This window comes from Lipophrys pholis (assembly GCF_963383615.2).
Source record: "Lipophrys pholis genome assembly, chromosome: 1".
Taxonomy (NCBI): Eukaryota; Metazoa; Chordata; class Actinopteri; order Blenniiformes; family Blenniidae; genus Lipophrys; species Lipophrys pholis.
The window spans coordinates 41,979,717-42,002,444 of record NC_137635.1 but is presented as its reverse complement, the minus strand read 5'-3'; the positions used below and the strand labels follow the sequence as shown (position 1 = coordinate 42,002,444).

Here is a 22,728-nt window from a genome sequence, read left to right as displayed (position 1 = left end):
CGTTTTTTAGCGATTCATCCATTCAAGCTGTATGGATGTACTTCATACACAAACACCACTAGAGCGCCGCAGAGCTTTAGTTGTAAAACGGGTGCCATGGTATTCAAACTCCAATTCCAAGACAATTTCAAATCCAATATTTTTGGAAACAAAATCATCACTAAATAAGATACAATACTTTCGCAACACGCCTTTTTGTACATGATTCGACCTTTATTCACACATATTTAAAGTTTTCTGTATCAAAAACAAGTTCATGAAAAGTCATTGATTGAACCATCTTACAAAAAGTTTTCTTGTATGTCCCAACAAAGCACACACACACACTGATGTCCTGTATCCATCCATCCATCTTCGTCCAGGGTTAGAGGCGCTGGACCCGATGCCAGCCGAGTATGGCAGGGTACACCCTGGACAGGTCCGTCACGAGGCATAAACAATCATATACACTCACAGGCAAATCAGGGTCCCGAATTAACTGCAAACACATTTTTGGAAGACGAGAGGTATCAGAGTGTCCTGGAAGAAAGCCTTGCATGAACAAACAAACTTTGCAATGAAACTGCTGTTGCATACAACATATGAATATAACATATACCCTGTGTATATTCTCATGGAGAGTCATAAGACCTCTCCCACTGAAATGTTTCCCACATGCTTTCCAGGATTATAGCTTCTCACCCGTGTTAGTTTCTCACTTTGATTTGCTAATAAATATTGTCCCACGGGGGTTGCAAAAATAAGGCTTCTCAGTTGTGTGAGGTATGAACAGTCAAAATACTGCTGTGGCTAAAGCATTTCCTATCTTTTACAATGGCATGATCTCCCATGAGTCTGGATTCATTTGCCACGTTTATGGAAATAAAAAAATAAATAAACAAAAAACCTTTCCCACAAAATGTACATCTTGACAGTCTGTACCTGTCAAAACCGCAGCTAAAGAAAAAACAAAACAGATGAAAAACTACTGGGTAGGTTAGGAGATCAGCAATCCTCCTTTCCTGTCCTGGAAGCTTGAACAACTTACTTGACATTGTTTTCAAATCAATGTAAAAGAAAATGAGTTTACAACTGTATGAACATCAATTCTCAAATAAATAGAAACAAAGCAGTAGTATCAGTCTGTTGATACTAGAGAAGCAGTTGACTGCCTAATGCACTGAGGTTCTGTTTGAATTTAAATACTGAAACAAAGACGAAAAACACCTTGATGTGACTTAATCACAAATATGACACTTCAATATAAAATTGTACAACATTTTCAACATGGTTGTATTTCAAGCCTCAAAACGCACAACATTGTCAATTCATCATCAATAACCCCAGCTGATAAAAAACAGAATGCAAGGTGACCTCAGTACAGGAACAATACCACATGATTTGACCATGAAATAGTTTAACGTTCATCATTCAAATTGAAAGGTTCTTTTCAACATATTTTCATTAGTACAAATCTTTCAGGATTTCTTGTCTGCATGATGTCGCATGTGGCGCAATAAAGGTCTCTTGCTTTTGAAACCTTTACTACAAATGTTACAAGAAACTTTACTCCCTCCATGGACGTCCAGATGCCTGTTTAATGTTGAATGGTCCCTGAATCGTTTCCCACATGAGCTGCAGGAGTACGGCTTCTCACCTGTGTGACTCCTTACGTGTATTGACAAGTAAGCGTTGCATCTGAATTTTTTGCCACATATTTCACAAGCATACGGCTTCTCGCTTGTGTGGATTCCCTCGTGTCTTTTCAGTGTTGATGGATCACCGAATCTTCTCCCACAGGTTTGACAAGGGTATGGCTGCTCACCTGTGTGAGTTCTCATGTGGCGCATCAAATTATGTTTCTGGCTGAAGCTTCTCTCACACATGTTGCAAGAATATGGCTTTTCACCTGTGTGGATTCTTTGATGATAGTTCAGCAAAGAAAGCTGATAAAACCTTTTCCCACACGTCTTACAGTCATACGGCTTCACACCTGTGTGAATTTTCTGATGTGTCTTCATCAAGTAATTATCCTTAAAGGCTTTTCCACAAACCTCACAGTTCACAGGCTTTGGACTTGGATCAGTATCACACGGGATCTCAGGCACAACAAGCTTCTCTGCATTCGCACGGCGACGTTTGTTATAGTAAGTTCTTAGCTTTGGTTTTGGCTGTTCATGCTCAGTTCCTCTCTGAATTGGGCTTTGAGGATGGGCAGGGGCAGGGGCAGGGGCAGGGGCAGGGGCAGGGGCAGGGGCAGGCGTAGGGGAAGATGCAGGAACAGGAACAGGAACACAAGCAGGAGCAGGAGCAGGAGCAGGAGCAAGAGCAAGAGCAGGAGCAGGAGCAGGAGCAGGAGCAGGAGCAGGAGCAGGAGCAGGAGCAGGAGCAGGAGCAGGAGCAGGAGCAGGAGCAGGAGCAAGAGCAAAAACACGAGCAGGAATAGAACCATGAGCAGGAACACAAGCAGGAGCAGGAGCAGGAACACAAGCAGGAGCAGGAGCAAGAGCAAAAACACGAGCAGGAATAGAACCACGAGCAGGAACAACAATACAAACACGAGCAGGGGCAGGGGCTGGAGCTGGAGCAGAAACACGAGCAGGAACAACAATACGAACATGAGATGGAGCAGCAGCTGGAGCAGGAACAAGAACCCGAGAAGCAACAGGAGCAGGAACAGCAACAGGGGCAGGAACAGCAACAGGGGCTGGAGCAAGAACTCGAGCAGGGGCAGGGGCAGGGGCGGGAGCAGGAGCAAGAACTCGAGCAGGGGCAGAAACAAGAGCAGGGGCAGGGGCACTATGAGAGATGCGCTGCTCGCTGTCTTCTCCTGGTTGACTGTGGCCACTGTTCTCATAAATAAGAGTCACCACATATACACCAGGCGGCGGAGCAGGTTGTTCTTCAGGCAGAGTAGTGCAGAATTCCTCCTTTTCCTTTTTAATCTGAGGAAGTTTTGTTCCTTTCTGTTTGCAGAGCATCTGCTCAGTGTGAACCTCCTCTCCTTCCTTGCTGACATGTTGGTTTAGGAGCTCTATAGGCACAAAACATAGCAAAAACACCTCTGAGTAATTGAATTCTGAACCACTGTGATACATTCTCTGTGTCATAGGGCCATAGTCCCTGTCACACAGATAGTTTCTCTTCAGAATGAGGGTTGATGCTGTTCAAGCTTGGTTGCACTATGGTGGCATTAACACAGGTCATAACATGAAATCCTGAACACAACAATCATGAATTAGCAAAGTTAATAAAAGAAGAAAGAAAAACCTCTCTATGTTGGTGTGACTGATCCATTGTACGATGTTGTAGAGTTAGCCAAATAAAGAGTGAATGCCGTTGTGTATATTATATTGTGCCGCTCACATCTGGGTAAAAGAGAGTTTGGTAAAGCTGCACGATATCCATCGATTCAGACTTCCAGCATCAATAACTCTGTGTCCTCAACACACAAACAATGCCTCTATCCCTTCTGTGTGAGGTTCTCTGCAAGCAGCCACAGGGACCGTCTGCAAGTTACAAATCCGCTGAAAAACAGCAAAGACGAGAAAAAAATATCTAATAACGTGACTGGTATTCACTGTCACTTGTCTCATCATACTACAACTGTCGGTTTGATATACAAATGCCGTTTCATCATTTTGTTTTTGAATGTTATTACTAACAGAAGTCCATTTAAATGATGGTCAAGCCTGTTCTATATCAGAACAAGTGTTGTAGGGTGATCAGCAGGAGACAGGTGAAGGCTGCAGTGATGTTGGTGACACTGCAGTGAATACCAGTGGCGTTGCTGGATATTTTTGTCATATCTGCATTCGCTAGTTCAGCGGTTTGTAATTTACAGACGGTCCCTGCGCGCTGGTTTCTTCTGCTCCAAAGACTTCAATACTTCAGTTAAAATGAACGTGTGGCTTATTTTCTACCATACGCCGATGAGGCAGAGGCGATGTTTGTGCGTGGAGGACGTTTAATTAAAGCCAAAAATGTTTGTAACAAAACACACACGTGGTTAAACTGTACAGTTTCTCAATCATCAGGATAGTTTTAACCCCACAGACCTGTCTTAACGTCCAGAAGACTCATGCTGGTTTCCAGAAGACTCCGTTGTCGACCAATCTCCTCCTCGAACTGGACGAAAGTTTGTTCAAACACTCCGAATATTTCTTCTGCAGCGACATGAAGTCGCTCTTTGATAAAGTCTCTCAAATGTTGTGCTGAAGACATCTTTACTTCATTCGCCTCGATGTCTATCGGTTTCCATGCAGCGGCCGTCAACAGGCTGTAGACTTCCGGTCGGTGTTACGTTGTAAAGCTCCGATAGGAAGCAACACCTAACATTTTCAATCCGCGTCCACTTTTCATATATATATATATATATATATATATATATATATATATATATATATATATATATATATATATATATATATATATACATATATATTTTTTCTCTTTTCCTCCTTGAAACTTTAATTAAAAACTCATTATAGCATGTGAGCTAACTCTTAAAAAAAACGAGCAAACATTGCTCTTTGAGCTATAATGACTAATGTAAAATAACAGTTAAATTAACATGAGCGTTTAAAGAGTTTATTGTTTGTTATATCATTGACAGCAATAATTTTGACACTTTCTTGTTGCGGAAATACTTGGACTGCCCCGGCCGTTTAGTTGAGATCTAATCATACCCAGTACACAAGCTCAGTCATAAATTCTCCATAAAGGTATCATCAGTCAAGCCCATGTCCTTCTAGCATTCTCAGAATTAACTGAATCAAATACCAAATTCAACCTTAAAATATAATCATCATTCTGAAAACACCAAATGAAATATGTCAAAAAGACTGGGCTGCTGTGCAAGCTCACAATAAATTGAACCAGTTTGTCCAAATTAGTGAACTTCTCTTAATCTTGAGCATTTTGTAACTAAGCTTGGCATGAGACAATTGAATATGCTTGTGCAGCATGGCAAGCCAAGTCAAGTCAAGTCAGCTTTATTTATACAGCACTTTAAAACAGTTGTGGCTGAGGCCAAAGTGCTTTACAATAAAAGACAAAATAAAAAAGTACAGTAAAGAGTAAAAACAGTGAAATACAATAAACAAACAATAGATTGGCAACAATAAAACCAGGGACAGAGTCTCAAACATGGTTAAAACCAAAGGAATAAAAGTGGGTTTTAAGATTAGTTTTAAAAGTGGACAGTGAGGGGGATTGTCTGACGGGCAGCAAGCATGCTGTGATTTAAATAGATGGTTATACCAACTTATATAACAACATCAACAACATAACGATTTAAAATACCAGTCATATTTAGTAAATAAGCAAATTTAACTTTTTTGCCACATTAAACTTCCCCTGCTTTAGATATACTAACATGGAAATTAATTAGGTGCTGCAGATTAATTGGCCTAGAGTTGGGACATAAAGAAGGTCACAACACTAATTTATAAAAAAAAAAAAATACCCAAACCGAAAAAGAAAAAAAAAAACATGTTACGAGAAGATGCCATTTGTAACAGAACTCCTTTATTTATAGATCATTTTCATGTCTTCAGGTCGCACAGAAAAGTTAAAACTTTTGGTTTGATTGCGTGTCACAAACAAACACAACTAAAATACTAATCTAACCACGCTTTCGACAATTCAGCAAGAAGACGCCACACACAAAGGCCCAGCTGGAAATCAAACCCATAAACATTCTCTCTGTGACGCAAGAGTGCTAACCACAACACCTTTGACAGTGGATGCAGAATTTTCCAGAAACAGAGTGTTACAGAGGTAAAGTTATGGAATGGTCACCCATCTGAAAAAAAAAAAAAGTGAAAATATGATAAAAAAATTTGGGTTGAACGTACCTGGAATACTGAACCATAATCACAAGTCTTGGAGCAACATGTGTTTCCATTCAGATGCTTTTCTCACATGCACGACCATGCCAAACCACTCTCTGCACATATTAAAACAGCACTGCTCTATAACAAGAGTCCAGATGTTGAACTGCCCAGCCTGGAGACCATCTGGAGATCGGATGGAAAACATTCCACTTTGAAAACTAGATTTTGTGCTTTCAGAGCGTTGGTAAAAGAAGAGCTGATGCCTTGCTGGTATCAAATCCAAAAGAGTAATCTATTCCCATTCCAAATAACAATTCCGGGTCAAACATTTGATGCATATGTCCTGTTTTCAAAAAAAGTACTCTTTGTTGCGTTCAGTATTTTATTAGTGTATTCAGTACCATGAGGTGAAAGCAATGCTTACAGTTTTTAGTGGATATTTTCATAATAACAAAAAAAATGATATAAACATGCATTAAAATTAAGCTTTGGTTCTGGACATGAAGAAACAGATTTTAATGGAACATGTGTGTGTATAGAAATCAAAAAACACTGTTTGGCGTATTTCAGTGGTTTTTAGGGGGTCTGTTGGGGAACTTGTGAGTACATAGTTGCATTAGAATATCATGAAGGTTTCATCAATAAATAGATGGCATAAATAGAACTCTGCATAAAAATATATGAGGAGTCAAAATAAGAAATAAATGAAAATATTTTTTAAGTAATTTTTTAAAGATTGTCAGGAGCAAAGAAAACAATGATGACTACTATTAGCAACTTTGAATTCACAAAGATTTTAAATTCGTGATTGTTTAACAGGATTAACAGGATTGTTTGTGTTTTATTTCATGCCTCATTAAAAAAAATTTTGGTAGAAATGTGACAAGAAAATGAATAAAACTGTTAAATCTTACAAAAATTATCTGAAAGGCTTTACAAGCTGTCCAAGTCATATGAAGCGTCACTTAGGAAGTTAACTTTTCCACACTGATGTCTGAGGCCGACTTCTCATTTGTGTTGAGTTCTCACGTGGTACAACATTGAATGATTATGTCCGAAACTTTTCCCGCAGAATTCACACGAATATCGCTTCTCACCCGTGTGGATCCTCATGTGACTTTTCAAGTTCGACGTTTGGATAAAACGCTTACCGCATAAAGTGCAGATGAATGGCTTCTCACCTGTGTGAATTCTCAGGTGGACGATCAGGTGACCTCTCTGACGAAAGCGTTTCCCGCACGTTTTGCAAGAATGTGGCTTTTTACCTGTGTGGATTCCTACATGCCTTCTGAGCGCTGACGGGTCTGTAAAGCTTTTCCCACAGGTGTTGCACAGGTACGGCTTCTCACCTGTGTGAATTCTCATGTGAACCAACAGTTTATCGTTACTCGTGAAGCCTTTCCCACATATTTCACAAGCATAAGGCCTCTCACCTGTGTGGATTCTGTGATGTTTTTTCAACTGAGACTTCCTCATAAAGGTTTTCCCACAAAAAACACATTTTGCTGATTTTTTTGCCGCGTCAGTACCAGATTGACCCTCGACTAAGGGAGAGCTCACGGCATTGTTATGATTTTCATGTTTGTTAGCTTCTTGCTCGAGATCCAGCTCAGCATGTGCAGATGATTCTGAGTTGACGTGGTCATTTCCTCTCTGAATCAGGTTTTCCGCTGCAGAGTCCCGATGGAGGAGCTTCTCACTGTCTGATTCTGTTTTGCTGCATTTTCTTTCCTCATAGATAAGAGGCACAATAACGATATCAGGCTCCTGCTCCATTGCGAGTTGATCTCCCTCCCGCCTGGTGCAGAGCTCATCCTGTTCTTCTTTGATTTGTGTCGGCTCTGGTTTCTCTTGGTCCTCTTTAATGTCCAGAGGCTCTGGTTCATCTTGTTCCTCTTTAATCTGTGGAGGGGACGGTTTGTCCTGGTTTGGACACAGGGCTTCCTCCCAGTTGTGGAAATGCTGCTCCTCCTTCTTACAGACACACAAGTGTTTGGGCTCTGGAAGGACAAAGACAAGAAAATAACTCGTGGCTATACTTGTCAAGACACATTGGCATAACCCTGGTTTTACAATGGTAAACTATCATTAGGACCACCTGGCTTGTCTTGCAATGGCCCACCTTTCACGGTGCCTCATTGAACCATGCATGCAACACCTTAAACTATTTTGTTTGGAGGATAAAGCCACAGTGTATTATCCTGCTATGAAGAGACTCCAGCCATGGGGGTATATTGTTTAAATGGAAATATGGACATGGTCTCCAATGGTGTTTAGGTGGTCGTTAAGTGGCAAAGAAACATCTTCCATTGCTCCATGGTCTAGTTGGTAACGCACATGGCTGCTGTGGGTGGTGCTGGAGGTAAAGAGGAGTAAGTACGGCATTATCTGCTGCATGTGGCTGTCTTTGCTCCACATGTGCATCAATGAGCCTTGGCCTCCCATCTCTGTTGCGAAGCTACGACTTGGTTTTTCTTTCTTAGGTTTTTCCATTAGATCACTTTTAATAGATTATCTGCTGTTTTATATCAGTCACCTTTTCTGAAGTTTTTGTTGATGATATAAATATGATGGCATTTCTTGTCTTCTCTGACTTCTCTGTCTAAAGTTTTTTGAAAGATCATCACTTCATTCAAAGTCAGTCATGCCGACTTTCAGTCATGCTGTGGTGATGAATACTGTATGCCGTTTAGCACTGTGTGGCAAAAATTGAATACTTTTTCTGAAAAAACTAAACATTACCAAACGAAAAAATAAAATAAAATGCCAGGACAGAAGCAGATCTTTTTTTTTTTTTAAATGACCATATACTTTAATAGTTCCTTCCCAGATGTGTAAATTGCACACTCCTCATACAGTAATGCAACTCCAGAGAGGATCAACCTCAGAGCTGTTGGATAGGGTTTGAATATGGGCTGTTCTTTCTTACATTCTTTTCATCAACTAAAGACAATAACAATCACAGATGAAGTGATCTTGACTTGACATTGAGAAAAATAGTTTAAAACTGTTTTCTGGGGAGATTTTGAAAACTGTGCACCTTTCCACCTGAGCGACTTTTCTCAGCAAAATTCTCCTTTTACATCATTCTATGGATTTCTTACAAAGTATTCATCCAGTTATTTGATTATTGGTACATTATACTTCCCAGCCTTTTGGTTCTGCTTTTCAAACTTCTCCACTGAGGTAGTATCAATGTGCTGTAAGTGACTGCAGCATGACTTTTAAGCATTGCAAAGCTTCACCTTTCATTTTTTTATTGATGTTTTACACAAATTTGCTGCAGCTGCACATTAATACCTATCATCCAGCCTAAAAAATAAACGCCACAAAGAATACTATTTGAGTCAGATCTGTACGAGGGTTTATAGTTATGTGCTGCACATACCTGTTCGTCGTTTGATTTCGGGGATCCAGCTGTGTTGCAGCTGTTTGCGCTGACGATCGAGCTCGTCCTCATACCGAACGATGGTTTGTTGAAACACTGCAAATATTTCCACAGCAGCAACAGTCAGCCGCTCACTAATAAAGTCTCTCAAATGCTGAGCAGACGACATTGAGATACTCAAGTCACATCTACAGAAGTTCTGCTCACTGCCTCTTCTTCTTTGTTTGGATCCAGCCGGAAGCTCTCTTGCAGGATTTCAGGTGCTTTACCGCCTCCTCCTGCCACGGATCCTGGACGCAGAAGACATCCAGGGAAAGGTTTTTGACATGCAATGCATGGACACAAGAATCTGATGCAGAAATCTGTGCATGCAGTGCAGAAGGTTTCCAGCGCAGCAGCAGCCCGTTGACGCTCCCCCATGTGCAACAACCAAAAAAAAAACACCTTTTCTAACCTGAGTGTGCACACATACTGGGTTGATGAGGGGCCTGGAATGCTCCACAGGGAGTTTATAGTCCCTGCGTTGTGAGTAGGTGGCACCTAAAATGTAGCAGAAGTAAATTGAGAGCACGTGTATTCGAGTGTGTCTGGATGTCCTCTTTAAACAGTCTCTGCTTATGTAATAATAATAATAACACCCACACTCACAAATGGACACAGAACAGCACGCTGGAAACATTGAAGGGCTGTTATTCTTCTAAATTTTGGAAATGAAAGGTTTTCATATTTCAGGTGTTTCTCATGAAACATGTTTGTGACATTGCGTTTAGAAAAAATCATTCATTTTAAGAAATAGCAGTTCTTGTATCATTACCCCACTTTTTCATAAGCGTGGTGAAAAATGACCCCAAGCATTTCCAATGGACTCTCAAGGATTTGCCCGAGGAACCTTTGATTCTTATCAACTGTGACTGTCAGTCAACATTTACTTTCCCACTTACACATCTGATGCCAGCGGTCTCACCGCCCAGGAGGGCATTTTGACATGGCAACGTCCATACAAGCATTATCTTTGTTTATGAACTTACTTTCTATATCCATGCCTTTTCTGCGATAGAGTATAGCAGTCAACAAAGTAGGCACTAGTTATCTCACTACACAGTAATGTTAGTAATGTTACTGAGGAAACCCACACACACGGGGAGAACATGAAAAACCCTCCACAGAAACGGGACCTTTTCGCTGTGAGGCAGGAACATACAACACCGTGCGGCTGTAAATTAAATATTTCATGAAATTAAGAGATCAGTGATTGTGGCGGAACTGCTCAGTCACAAGAACCACAATAAGTGAGCTGTAAGTACTTGTGGAACTCACTATGCGTGTCTCATAACACTTGTCAGTGACGACAATACAAAAACAGGTGAAGGAAGTGAGTTTATTGTTGGAGTTGAAAATTCATCACACATGCAAGTAGCGATGTTGAAGCCGTGTATCATCAATATTTTATTAGCAAACCAGAGAGAAGTTTAAAAAAAAAAAAAAAAAAGTAAACTGAATGAACTGAACAATCTGTTTCTGTACAGGTCCAAATATACTACAATATATACTATTATACAACTGGATTACATTTCATGTCATTAGTACAGCAGTCACAAAGAAAAAAAAAACTTCAAGTCTGTTACAGCAGTGCCGTCTGATCTGAGCAAACTTTCCTTCCTTATGACTGACTGATGATGATTTAGGTTTTCCTAACAGGAGTATGCTACGCTAGCGTTCCTTCTTTCACGTCAAAGTGCTAAGTTTTACATTTGTTCACCTCAATGGCAAAAAAAAAAAACCAACCAACAAAAAAACCCCACTTCTATAAGCTGTATTAAAACAGAAGTTGGATTCACAGCTTGAAACCGAGATCGATGTTTTTGTTGCCTAAACCAGAAGACGACAACTTTTAAAGAGATTTAAAATGAACGACAGGCTGAGGTAAAACAAGAACAAGAAAACTAAAGGGAAAGAATTTAATTCTGGTTAAAATTTTACACTTTTTTTTTTTTAAGGCCTAATGAGCAACATCATTCGTTACAATTTTAAGGGCATTGCAGAGATTTCTGTTTGGCAACGTCAGTGTAAACTCCCTTTCTATAGATTGACACTTTGGGAAATGTTTTTGCATGTTTTAAATGAAAAAAAAAACAAAAAAAACAACAACAAAAAAACTAAACCTGACACCACTCCCCAGCTTTTTAAACTAGGAAAACAGCATGTTGATCAGTGAGCAATAAAGGCACTGATCGGTGGATGTACTGAACCAGTTTCCAGCCTTCATGCCACATTTACCGCGCAGACACGCTGAATAAATGACTCCCAGCAAGAAAAGAGAAGGTGGCAAAAAAAAGGTGTTATCCACAAAACACCGTGGGGGGAAAAAAAAAAATAAAATGCAACAGAACATAGAAACAGAACAAGCATCTCCATACGAAACAGAAATGCTTGAGAGTCACGGGCAGCTGGTGTCAAATAAAAAGCAACAAACCATCAGGCCTCTTTATTCATCAGTGCTTTCAGATATGGGATCTTTACTTTGACGATTCACTGAAATAAGCTGCTGTTTTGGCTCAAAAATGAAACCATTCCTGCATTTTTGTTGACGTGTTCACTGATAAGTCCTCACTAAGGGACGGGGTCGAAATACCTTTCATTTTCTACAGCTTCATGTTTTTTCCCCTACAGCCTCAATTCTTCTTTTCTCCTTCTGTCCAGCGCAGGTTGCAGCTGGCCAGGACTCAAATTTTGTACCGTTCAATTGTTTCACTGTGCGAGGAAGAGGTAGGAACTTTTCACCGCAAAGTCAAAATAAAATATCCCTGTATCTCCATCAAGACTCAAAATGTGCCACAGGTGGAAATTTTAAGGTCAAAAGTTTGGAGGATTAATTTGCTCATCACTGCAGTACGATATGAACACACTTACTTGTGCCGTTTTAAAAATGGGCGGATTATCTGCATTTATTTGGACAAAAACAGCAACTTATTAAGTGAATCAAGAACCACGGGCTCTCAGGTTGACAACAAGAGGAATTGGAGGCACATTGACATTGAATGCAGACCTGTGATGGGATACATTGGTTCTGTTCTACAGTGTTCAGGTGCCTCACCTAGGGTGAATCAGATGAAAAGTGGCGCTTCACCACAGTTTTGTGTTGAATTTAATGGGTTTCATAAGACTCTCGTCACCTGCAGCAGCAGGTCATCGATCCAAAATCAACAGGAAAGTAGGATCGTCACATTTCTAAGTATTTATGTCTTAAGTGTTGAACATTTTCTAAATCAAATCAAACCTCAAGCAGTTTTAAAAACGTCACCCTGCTTGGTCTTTGGCCACATCTCTGCTTTTCTAAATAAAGATGGCAGGGTCGTGTTAAAAGTCCTTCACAGCAGTGTTTTCCTAAATCCTGGTTTCTGGGGTTTCCACTGCCCCGATTTAGAAATTCAGTTTCTTCAACAAACCCGAGTCTCACACCAGTACTAGAAAACACTGCTCTGAACGAGATAACTGATTTTTATGGGCGTTCCACCTTCTTCAGACAGTGCAGTGTGACCTCCATTCATTGAAGTAAAAGCAACTCAATTTTGAAGTTAGAAATGCCACGCTGGGTTATTGAAATGTGAAAATACACAGGAAAAAAAAAAAAAAAAAAAGAAGCGGCTGTTTTAGCTGAAATTACTCCTAAAGAAAAGGTGACAGATTGTTCTCATAGGCACTGGTCCTGGGAAAGTAACAACAAAATAATTTCACCTGCACAACAAACGTAAACCATGTCTGCAAAAAGCTCAGGTTTTTTTTTTCCCCTTTGCATTTACTTCTAAGCTTTTTTTTTTTTTTTTTAAGTTATCTCAAAAAATATTTTAACAGCTCATGTGTAGATAGAACAAAATGGTAAAAAAAACAATATCTGGAATAATTGATAGTGTTGCTCAATCAAGGAACTAAATATTCTGGCCATTTTAAGATGTGAAGCACCACTTGGAGAGTTTCTGAGAAGCTCGAACGTGAGCCTGGGGAGGTTTAGGTTTATCAATTCCAAGATTATTTTTTTTGGGGGGGGGGGCAAGAACAGACTTTCTTTTGCTCCGACTGTGCTCCAGTAGCTTAAGGAAAATGGGCTGAACGACTTGTTTTCAAATTTGTGAAAATGAGCAGAAACACTGTCTGATGTTGCTGTTCAGAACTTTAAACTTTTCAGGAAAATCTCAGGGACCAACGGTGCCACCTGCAGGCAATGAAAGTGATAAGCGTGTGATTTTATACCATCAGTACCACTGTACCCCCCCCTTGGTGAGAAAACTATTAAGACCCCAACACAACTGCGTGTACTGTGAACCTGCTGCACACAAAGCTTTTTAGGCACTTGACCATCAGTGTGAATTAATTTCCCTCAAAAACAGTTTGAACTTTATAGCTCCTTTCAATGCAATTTGTTTGATTTATAAAGCCGTCTTTCTGAGGCCAGATTCTAAAATCCCAGAAGAGACTAGGGAATTGTTTGTGTAAAAATCACAAACGGTCACGAGAAAACTCTTGCGTGAATGAACTCTGAATGACCGATGACATGTCTTTGGTATCACACTCGATGCTCAAATCTGCAGTAGCCTGTGAGGCAATAACCAACACTTCCTTTCGAAGACGATTAAAATGTAAAGTATAAAAACACACGTTAACTGAATTGCCAACACCATAAAAGAAACCGATGTAGCAATATGACATATAGTTGATCAAACACTGCAGCTGCTTTTCTTGCCTGTAGATGGTTCGTGTTGGTCTGACTGAGGTGCTTCGCATCTGTGACGGCGCTTTTCTGAGCATTGAGCTTTGGAGGAGACTGCTGGAGGGGCAGAACAATGAAACCTCAGGTCAAGAAAAAGGGGAATCCGATAGTCACACTGACACAGATCGAGAGTATTCCCTGCACTTCTCAGACAGACTATGAGAAAGCAATTTGAAAGACATTAATGCGCACAGAGGCTGCAGCACTTGCTTTGTGCACGTTGATGGAAGCATGTTTGCGGGACCCGATGCTGCCAGCAGCCGGCAGCGATCCTCCTGGTTAAGACTCGGGGGGGGGGGGGGGGGATTCTTCTATCTACAGGAATGCGTCTCACACATGAATTTGACCCGAGTTTTGCTGCTGGGATATCAGTGCATGTTTATAGCAAGAGGATTAGACATCTGTAAGTGTGAATCACAGGGGTAAAGATATAATCCTGTCGCCATACAGGCAGCTGTGCGATACACTGCAGGAGTGTTGTGTGCAATACATCATCAAAAGAAGAGAAAACTCAGAGGGCAAAAATATTTCTTTGAAAAGTCAGAAGTCATCATTCAGTGTTGCTGAGATCACACAGCCACGCCTCCTTACTGTGACCTGTGTCACACCGGTGGTGGTGTGAGAGGACTGATGATGTATCGCACACAGCATTTTACAACATCTAGATCGCAGAATGTCGTCCCGACAGAAGTCTGTCGCAGTGAGGACAGTCTGGCCGCTCTCTCGTCATGCAGTAAAGACAACGCAACACAATGAAGACCAAAGCTTTAGGATGCGACCTGAGGCGTTACGACCCACAGACGCCAGCCGGATGGGGCGGGGACATGGTGATGCTGAGGCTCAGAATCAGGAGTGATCCATGGGCTCAGTGACATTGCTCTGCTCGGCGTCCTGGCTCTCCATCTCCTCTGGCTCCTCCACCTTCTCCTCCAGTTTACTGGCTGCTGTTGCGCCTGCCGGAGGTGAAGGTTTGTGGTCGACTGCAGAAGCCGGCTGGCCTGCGTTAGTTTTAGTCCCGCTTGTCCGCTCCTGGCTGGCCCCATCTCCAGCGACAGAAGTGCTCTGCTGCTCTTTCAGGTGACGCTCCATGGAGGCCTGAATGGACGAGACCATCTCCTGCAGCTTTCTCCGCTGCTGCTCCATCAGGCTGGGGTCGAGGCCACGGCCGTCCTTCATAGTGACAAAGCCCGGAGCCATACGGACCAGCTCCCTGGTGGTGTCCTCTGGGATGTCCGACAGGTCCGGGGGTCCCCGAGACACACTGGCACTGAGATCCACGCCGCTGCTGTGCTGGCGTGTAATCGGTCGGTGCTCTGGTGGGGAGGAGCCCCCAGCACTGCCAAGGGAGTGGCCTTTACCCTGGAAGGCGGTGACGTTCTGAAGCTGCTCCTTCTTACGAACGACGCCGCCGCTGCCCAGCCGCAGAACACCGTGGGAGGGGCTTCCTTCCCTGCTGCCCCTAGAGGCCGCCTCCGAGCGCAGCTGCACCACCGCATCCTTTACCAGCTCCTCCACGTCAGGGCCAACAGGAAAGTGGCCAGCAGCGTCAACACAGAGCTCCAGGCGCTCCTCTGCTGCATTATACACAAAGGTTTTCCCCGATAGGTGAGGCAGCGTGCAGTGCTTCCCGTCCATCAGACCTGAAAGAGAGGATGATTTGAAAAATCCCTCAGACATCATGCACCGTAATAAATGAAATGACTCATAAGTATATTTACAAGTGGGACTTAAAACACCCTATCAATGATGACTAAAACATAATTTTCCGTTTTCTCCCATGGTGGGAACCAACTGTGGAATTATTGCTGCTCAAACGGCAAAAGTTGATAGAATTAAAGTTTTGGCTACATTTGGTGAAAAGCTCGTGTCATATACAGTTCACAGAAACTTACAATTATGGATATTCCAAAGCGATTTTGAAGAACATTTTTCATTTCATCATTAAATAACCACACAATAAAAAGGTACTGAGAATGTTTGACCCTAAGCTGTATTTCTGAGAGTGGTTCCTGCCTCCCTTCAGAAGACATGAATAAAATGACATTCATGTAAAAGTCTTTGAGCTAATCCATAGTTTAAATCAATAATTGCTCATTTGTGTATTCTCATGTACAATATGCATCATTGCATGTGCTTCGTCTCAATCATGATATTATGATTTAATAGATCAAACTAGTTTTGGTTTGAACAACTTTTAAAAAAATAACATTAAACATTCATATAAAAAAAAACCTTAAAATATAATGCTTCTAACTACACAAGTTTTTGACAGATCATCATTTCAATAATCTAGCAAGAATGATTCAAAGGTACTGGCCTGGTATGCCAATTATCTGCTTTAAAATTAGTATTTTGCAGACTATAGTTGAGCGAACAATTCCCGTTGATTATTATTTGATGTTAAACTACCGATGTGCTAACTCATTTCCTTCCCTGAATTAGAAACTCAGAAAACACAGAGGGCCAACTTGAAGTAATTGCCCCAGAAAAGACAGTCTGAGGCTCACGTAACGTTGATGAAAGCAAACTCACCCATGTCTTTCTTGACAATATTGTAAAAGACACCTCCCTGCTGGAACAAGTGTGGCAGCTTCTTTGCATACGACCAAACATCTTCACCTAGGAGAAAGACACAAATTTAAAAGTGATATGACAAACCAGTTAAGACTCAACACGTCAACAGCCATGACAGCCATAACATGTGTCAAGTTTATTGTGTTACGGTGCATCTTTATGATGTCGACCAGCAGCACACATTTTAACAATAGCATAAGCAGAGAATCCAGCTGATGAAAACTCCAAATTGAAATGAAAATCTGGAACGTTTAATTTCTGATCTAATTAAAATGTAAAACAAACAACTTTTTTTTTTTCAGTTTCTGTTTGTTCTTGGTTTGTCGCCCATACTAATCTCACACTTCTCAGTATCACGGCTGAAATCTGCTGATGTGACAACAGCTTTGGCGGATTGGAAAAGCGATCTGTTCAGTCTTTATATAGACCGTGAGAGGAGGATGGTGAAAAAGGAGCAAGATGGTGTCTTAAGTTATGCTGCTCAGCATTTAGCAGGTCATTCATAACTTTGCATTGTATGTTTTGTTTATTAGATTTAGATGCATGGCGTGTCACACACCAAGTTATATCACAGAATTCCTTGTTTGTGTGTGAATATATATATATATATATATAAAACCTCAGCTCTAAATAACTAATATACATGTTCTGACAAATTTCCTGACTAATTCCTACACAATGCAAGAAGGTAAAAGGGGTGGTTCACAACAACAACCCTTGTAGCATCTGGAAAGGCATCAAGACCTTGACTGAAAACAGTTTTTTGACCACAGCCGAATTAATGCTGATATTACAGCACTACCAGGTGAAGAACGTGAATGTGAACAAATGGGCAGGGCGAGACAGAGTGCCAGAGGCAGTGTTGAAAAGATGTGAAGCCCAACAGGTTGAGGTGTTTGACCTCTCATTATGATGCTCTGCTCCTTCATCATCATCATCCCAATACCAAAAATACAACTGTAAGGTGTCTGAATGACCATCAGTCAGTGGCACTCATGTTGATAATTGTCAAGGTCATGGAAAAACTGGAAATGTCTAACATCAAAACTATTCTAACACTGAATTAACAACCTTAAGAAACTGGAAAGTGACGCGAGAATGCCCTTTGCATATATTAGTTCTGCATTTACAACTGTCCTGCCACATCAACTGGCCAGAAAACAACACAATTGGTGCCCCAGTTCCACATTACCATCACGGGTAGTGGACTTCCTGCCAGGTTACCTATATTAAGTCAAAGTTGGGAGACACACCTCTTGCGTCCGAACACGACAGGGATGTGTCCAATCTTCATCACACTCTTCACCTATAATGGCAACTCCATCCACCCATCATAACACAGTGATACGTTTGCAGATGATGCAACAGTTGTTGGGCTCCAGATTCCACACTAAATTTTGCTGTACTTGAAGTGTATTCAATACTGGCAGTCAGCTGTGGGAACTCTGAGCTGGGGGACATAACTGCTGCGTGGATGGTTTGCTTTCTAAGAGATGAGGATTATTGAACATGAGGGGAGAGCCGATGGGAAATGCTGCATCAGGTCTTGCTGAGCGTTCAGAGTGCAGATGAAATCTTTGTGACTATCAACAGACACTCTCGATCATGCTACTTGTTGGCTGGCTGATCGGTTTATCTGAACGTGGCTGCGATCTTTGTCCATGCGGGCAGGTGAGACAGGGAGGGGACGAGATGCCCAAGTCAACACATTCCCAACGCACACAGATTTTTTTGATATTTTTGGGGCAAACAATCTAAAGCCTCGGAGTTCAAGTATCTTATGAGTCGATGCAGTTTGTTATTCACCAGCCATGTGTGTGTCCAATCAGAAACCACTGGGGACATGTGATGCAGAGCCTGAGAGAGCACACCAGCAGAGTGCCGTCGCTCCGGTTTCATATCTTCTATCCATATTGGTGAACAAAATATGACAATTACACAGATCTCAAAACTGTAAAGCAAATATGGGAACAATGCAGTTCTGAAGAAGCAGCATGGAAATCTTACTTGCTGCCAAAAAGAAAACATCCACCAGGAATTGGATTAATGTAAATGCCCAGTGATCAGTGAATTAAACTGTAAACATTTTGAAAAGAGAGTAATTTTGTAGAGCAAACTTAAAACAGTTTTGATCCTACTTGTGGATCTTTAGAAAAGGCTCTGCAGGCACAGGCACTTTCTTCAAGAAATGTTTCACTCATGTCGTATACCATGTGAAGTCATTCTTCTGGTCATGTTTGCATGATTTCATAAAAAATTCACATAAAAAAAAAAAAACATAACTATCAGAGATAAGATTGTTCAAATATGATTTAAAGACTCAGGCTGGCTGAAAATGTGTTTCCTTTTCAAAAATGTCTCCAGTCTGTAAATAAATTTTTATTGTATCCTTTTCTTGTTAATATGTCAATAATTCTCTCTGTTCAATATCAGAATATTTGAAAAATATTTGATAAATGTATAACTATTCTTTATTTTTTTCCCCCTATACATTTGTGCAAAGTGGTGCTGCTGTGGTAACTGAATTTCCCCATTGTGGAATGAATAAAATATTTTCTTGATAAAAGGACTGCCCTCTTGTTACTGATCCACAACTGAAAGTTTGTCAAAACTCACTAAGTGTTTCTCTTAGAAGTTGCATTACTCTACTTCTGGTAGACGAGGCCCACAAGTGACACTCGTATATAGTCTTACCCATCAAGGTTGCTAGGAGACAGAGGGACGACATCTCAAGGTCGATGCTGTCCTGGAGTTCCCTGCTGCTCATCCTGCCAGACGTCACCGGGTCCTGCACCGCGTGCAAGGCAGAGTGTGAGCTGGAAGCTCGTGGTATGGAGGCTGCGGGACTCTTATCCTCGGTGCCGCGAAGTATCTCCACTGTCACCCTGTCTCCATGCTGCAGCGCCACTGGCTCGTTCTCTTCGCCATCTTTAGGGTGTACCAGTTCTTTTGGTGGGAAGCCATAGCGGATACACTGCTGCACTGGCGGCAGGCCAAACTGGTTGGTGATGCTCCTTTGCAGCTCCGTAAAGGTAGTATGAGCCTGCAGGGTCAACATGGCCTGCCTGCCGTCACTGGTAGTAACACGGATCTTCTTCTCCTTATTGGACGAGGAGGGTGAGGAGGAGGATTTAGTGGGTGTGGCTGGAGCAGAGGAAGAAGAGTTTTCGGGAGACCCACCAGAGGAAGATGACCGGCCGTGGCCTTTTTGCTCCTGCTTCAGTTTGTCAGTACGTCTCTTCTGAGTGACTAAGGCCTGCTCACTGATGCTCTGCTGGATGCTGCGCTCTGCTTGGCTCATCGTCAGTTCCTCTTTGTGCAGAGTTTTTGCTTTCTGACCCGTTAGGATAATCTTTGTAGGTGGCTGTGGGTCTGCCACCTGCTGCGTCTCCATTGTGTCAGTGAGACGCTGGACATGAGCTCCGTCTATGGACACTGGGTTGTATTCGTCAGGGTTTTTCTTGGCAGTGTGATGGAGGATAGTGTTCACCACTTTCTGCACCAGGATCTCACTGCCAAACTCACCGGGGAAGTGCTTGGTCACCAGCTTCATAGCAACATCGTACACATTGCTGTTCAGTGATGGGTCTGCCTCATACTGGAACCAGTACACCGTTTCTCGCACCACTCGACCCCCCCACTCAAGTGTGATGGGGAAGGCTTCAGGGAGGTTGTCGTATTCCTTTCCCTCCCAGTAATGTTTGAAACCACACCCACATTTCCCACCCTGGGAGCGAGTGTTGGTTCTATCTCCGTCCAGATAAACCACGGACCCATCGCCACGGATGTGGCGCACTGATGTGCCATGACACCAGTTGCAGGTGTTCAGGGAGCTCAGTTTGTAATCTGGGAGGAGGACATCTCTCTGGGGGTCATAGGAGCAAACCACATTATTGAGGGGGAAACTGTAGTTCTTATCAGGGCGTAATTGGCCATGGGTGGATTTGGCCAAGTTGTAGAGCTTTCCACCTGGAATCAGCCACTCAGGAGGCACATGTAGCTCAGAGAGAGCACCACAGATCAAGCAGCGGTGCAGACGGTTTTCCATTACAGACTTCTTTGCTGCCTCTGTTACCTCTTCGGGCTGGATGCCGATCACACCGGTCCGTCTGTAGACATATTGGTGCACATCAGCCACTAGTGATGGATGAATGCTATGCTTCTCCATGAAAACTTCCTCCATGGCGTTAACCAGTCTCATCAGATATTTGTCCTGGAGGCTGCGGTCACCGCCAATCACGCAGCTCCCATCCGATTCTAGTTTGATATACTTTTTGATGAGCTCCTGGGGAACACCCCAGGCCTTCGGGAGCAGGCGGGCTGGCAACTTTGGCAGCACCGTGTTCTTGATTCCCACCAGAGGGATGTAATGGTTCCTGCCGGAGCTGCTCCAGGCAATGCAGATAGGCTTGTTCAGTTTTTCGTCTTTCCCTCTGCATTGCTCTTCAGCCACAAGCCCAGGCAAGAAGGTAGCTGAATAGTCCCCGGAGCTCCTCATCCCGCTGAGGGAATCCAGCAGGATGATCGGTCGGTGGAGGACGTTGGCTAGTCCAAATATGTGGATGTTGCGTAGTCCAAGTGGCACACCTTCAGGTGGGATGAACAGGGGATCGCACTCATTGATGATGTCCTCCCACTCTGCAGCATCGATAAAATCCTGAAAGAGGGCCTTATAGCGGTCTAGGTTCTGCTTGAAGTTCTGTTTCAGGTTTTCTCTCAGGGCATGCCAGAACAGTTCTCTGCCCACCAGCGCTCTGGAAACAGCGTGGACCAGGCAGTGGCCATCTCCATCTACATGGACTGGGATGAGACACTCTCTGTTGCCATTGGCTTTCTTCACCTCCTCCAGAGTGTCATGAAGGTATATTAGGCTCCCTGACCGGTCCTTGCCATAGCCCATGGTGGAAACGTGGTCCGGCTCAATGAGGAAAGCTCTGTCTCCCAGGAGAGAGCAGTCAAACATCTCACCTTGGTTCATGTCTCTCAGCAGCTTGGCTTTGCCCGTTTGCTTGTCCATGCCATACCTGGTGAGCACCGGTGACAGCAGCTTGCAGTGGTAATTAGAGAGCCCCATCACCTTCACCAGCTCGGTCCCCTTCTTCGGGGCCCCGGTGACGCCGAGCAGGGCGTTTCTGAGCAGATTGTGAAGCACAACATCTGGATCCGTCACTTCTTCGACATTTAGCAGGTTTTTCTGCTCGTGGCGCTGACCACACTCCGTGCACTCGATGCTAATGGAGCCGTAAGCGGGGAAGAAAAGCCTCGCCTGACATTTCGGGTCCGGGCAGATACCAGACAAAATACGCTTGTCTTTTTTCTTTGAGCTCTGCAGCAACGACATTTCGGGTGAGAATAGCTGAGACTGTGTGTCAGCTTCACAAAATCATGATAGTCACACTCCGGCGGGGCTGTCAGACGAGCTTTGACTCACCTAACGATAGTTATTTGCCAGAATAACACAGGAACAACACGGAAGCGGCAGCTTTTTTCTTTAGCAACTGATCGTTGCTAAACGTAACTACGCAATCACGTATGACTCTGGGATTTGTAGTCCCTCCGCGACTAAAGAAGTTTAAGTATCTACACGACGGATTCAAAACAAGCAAATATTCACATTCGTTAAATAAAAACACTTTAACTCTATATGCATACCACTCGGGAAAATTGTTAATGCTGGTTAAATGATGTAGTTGAGTAATATTCAAGTTTGAATGACTTCATTACCCAGAATCCAACGCGTCGTAGCTACGTTTTGTTGTGTAAGGAAGTCAATCCAGCAAACTCATGACAGCTTGGGCTGGATGGAAAGATTGTTTCTCATTGTTTCACGGGGTTTTGCCGCCGCCTCGCTTGATTAAACGTACTTTGTGGCGCTGGTTTACCTATTTTATTGTACGATCTCCATGTTTCTGCGATGTGGGTCATTCAATCTGCTGAGTTTGAGGTTGCCGTTGCAGGCGTTTCTGGTTAGCATCGGTGCTAAGCTACACCATCGTTGGCAGCAGTGAATATTAATCAAGATAATTAAATGATCGTTGGAAGGAACAATGTACTGATCTGAAACAGGCAAAGGACACAAGTTCAACACGACTTATTTCAGCGGGCGATCATTTTGAAATTAAAGCTCCTAATCAATCAATCAATCCATGTCTTATTTATTTACACCCCAGTCCACTATTTATAAC

General features: G+C 42.6%; 3 protein-coding genes across 3 annotated transcripts; all 3 read right to left on the bottom strand.

The window, feature by feature from the left end:
- Positions 1 to 197: 197 nt before the first annotated feature.
- Positions 198 to 4,264, bottom strand: LOC308123157 (uncharacterized protein). Its single transcript, XM_080485490.1, has 2 exons — positions 4,038 to 4,264; positions 198 to 3,013 (listed from the first exon to the last, which is right to left on the bottom strand). Exons 1-2 carry the CDS (start codon positions 4,201 to 4,203, stop codon positions 1,458 to 1,460), a joined length of 1,722 nt encoding a protein of 573 aa, XP_080341616.1. The 5' UTR covers positions 4,204 to 4,264; the 3' UTR covers positions 198 to 1,457.
- A 1,223-nt stretch (positions 4,265 to 5,487) lies between these two features.
- LOC308123168 (uncharacterized protein) lies at positions 5,488 to 9,731 on the bottom strand. The gene is made up of 2 exons (XM_080485500.1): positions 9,205 to 9,731; positions 5,488 to 7,816 (listed from the first exon to the last, which is right to left on the bottom strand). Exons 1-2 carry the CDS (start codon positions 9,371 to 9,373, stop codon positions 6,825 to 6,827), a joined length of 1,161 nt encoding a protein of 386 aa, XP_080341626.1. The 5' UTR covers positions 9,374 to 9,731; the 3' UTR covers positions 5,488 to 6,824.
- Positions 9,732 to 13,029: 3,298 nt separating this feature from the next.
- vcpip1 (valosin containing protein (p97)/p47 complex interacting protein 1) lies at positions 13,030 to 22,063 on the bottom strand. The gene is made up of 3 exons (XM_080461205.1): positions 19,238 to 22,063; positions 16,502 to 16,588; positions 13,030 to 15,609 (listed from the first exon to the last, which is right to left on the bottom strand). The coding sequence occupies exons 1-3, from the start codon at positions 21,882 to 21,884 to the stop codon at positions 14,816 to 14,818; spliced, it is 3,528 nt and encodes a 1,175-aa protein (XP_080317331.1). The 5' UTR covers positions 21,885 to 22,063; the 3' UTR covers positions 13,030 to 14,815.
- Between the last annotated feature and the right edge of the window lie 665 nt (positions 22,064 to 22,728).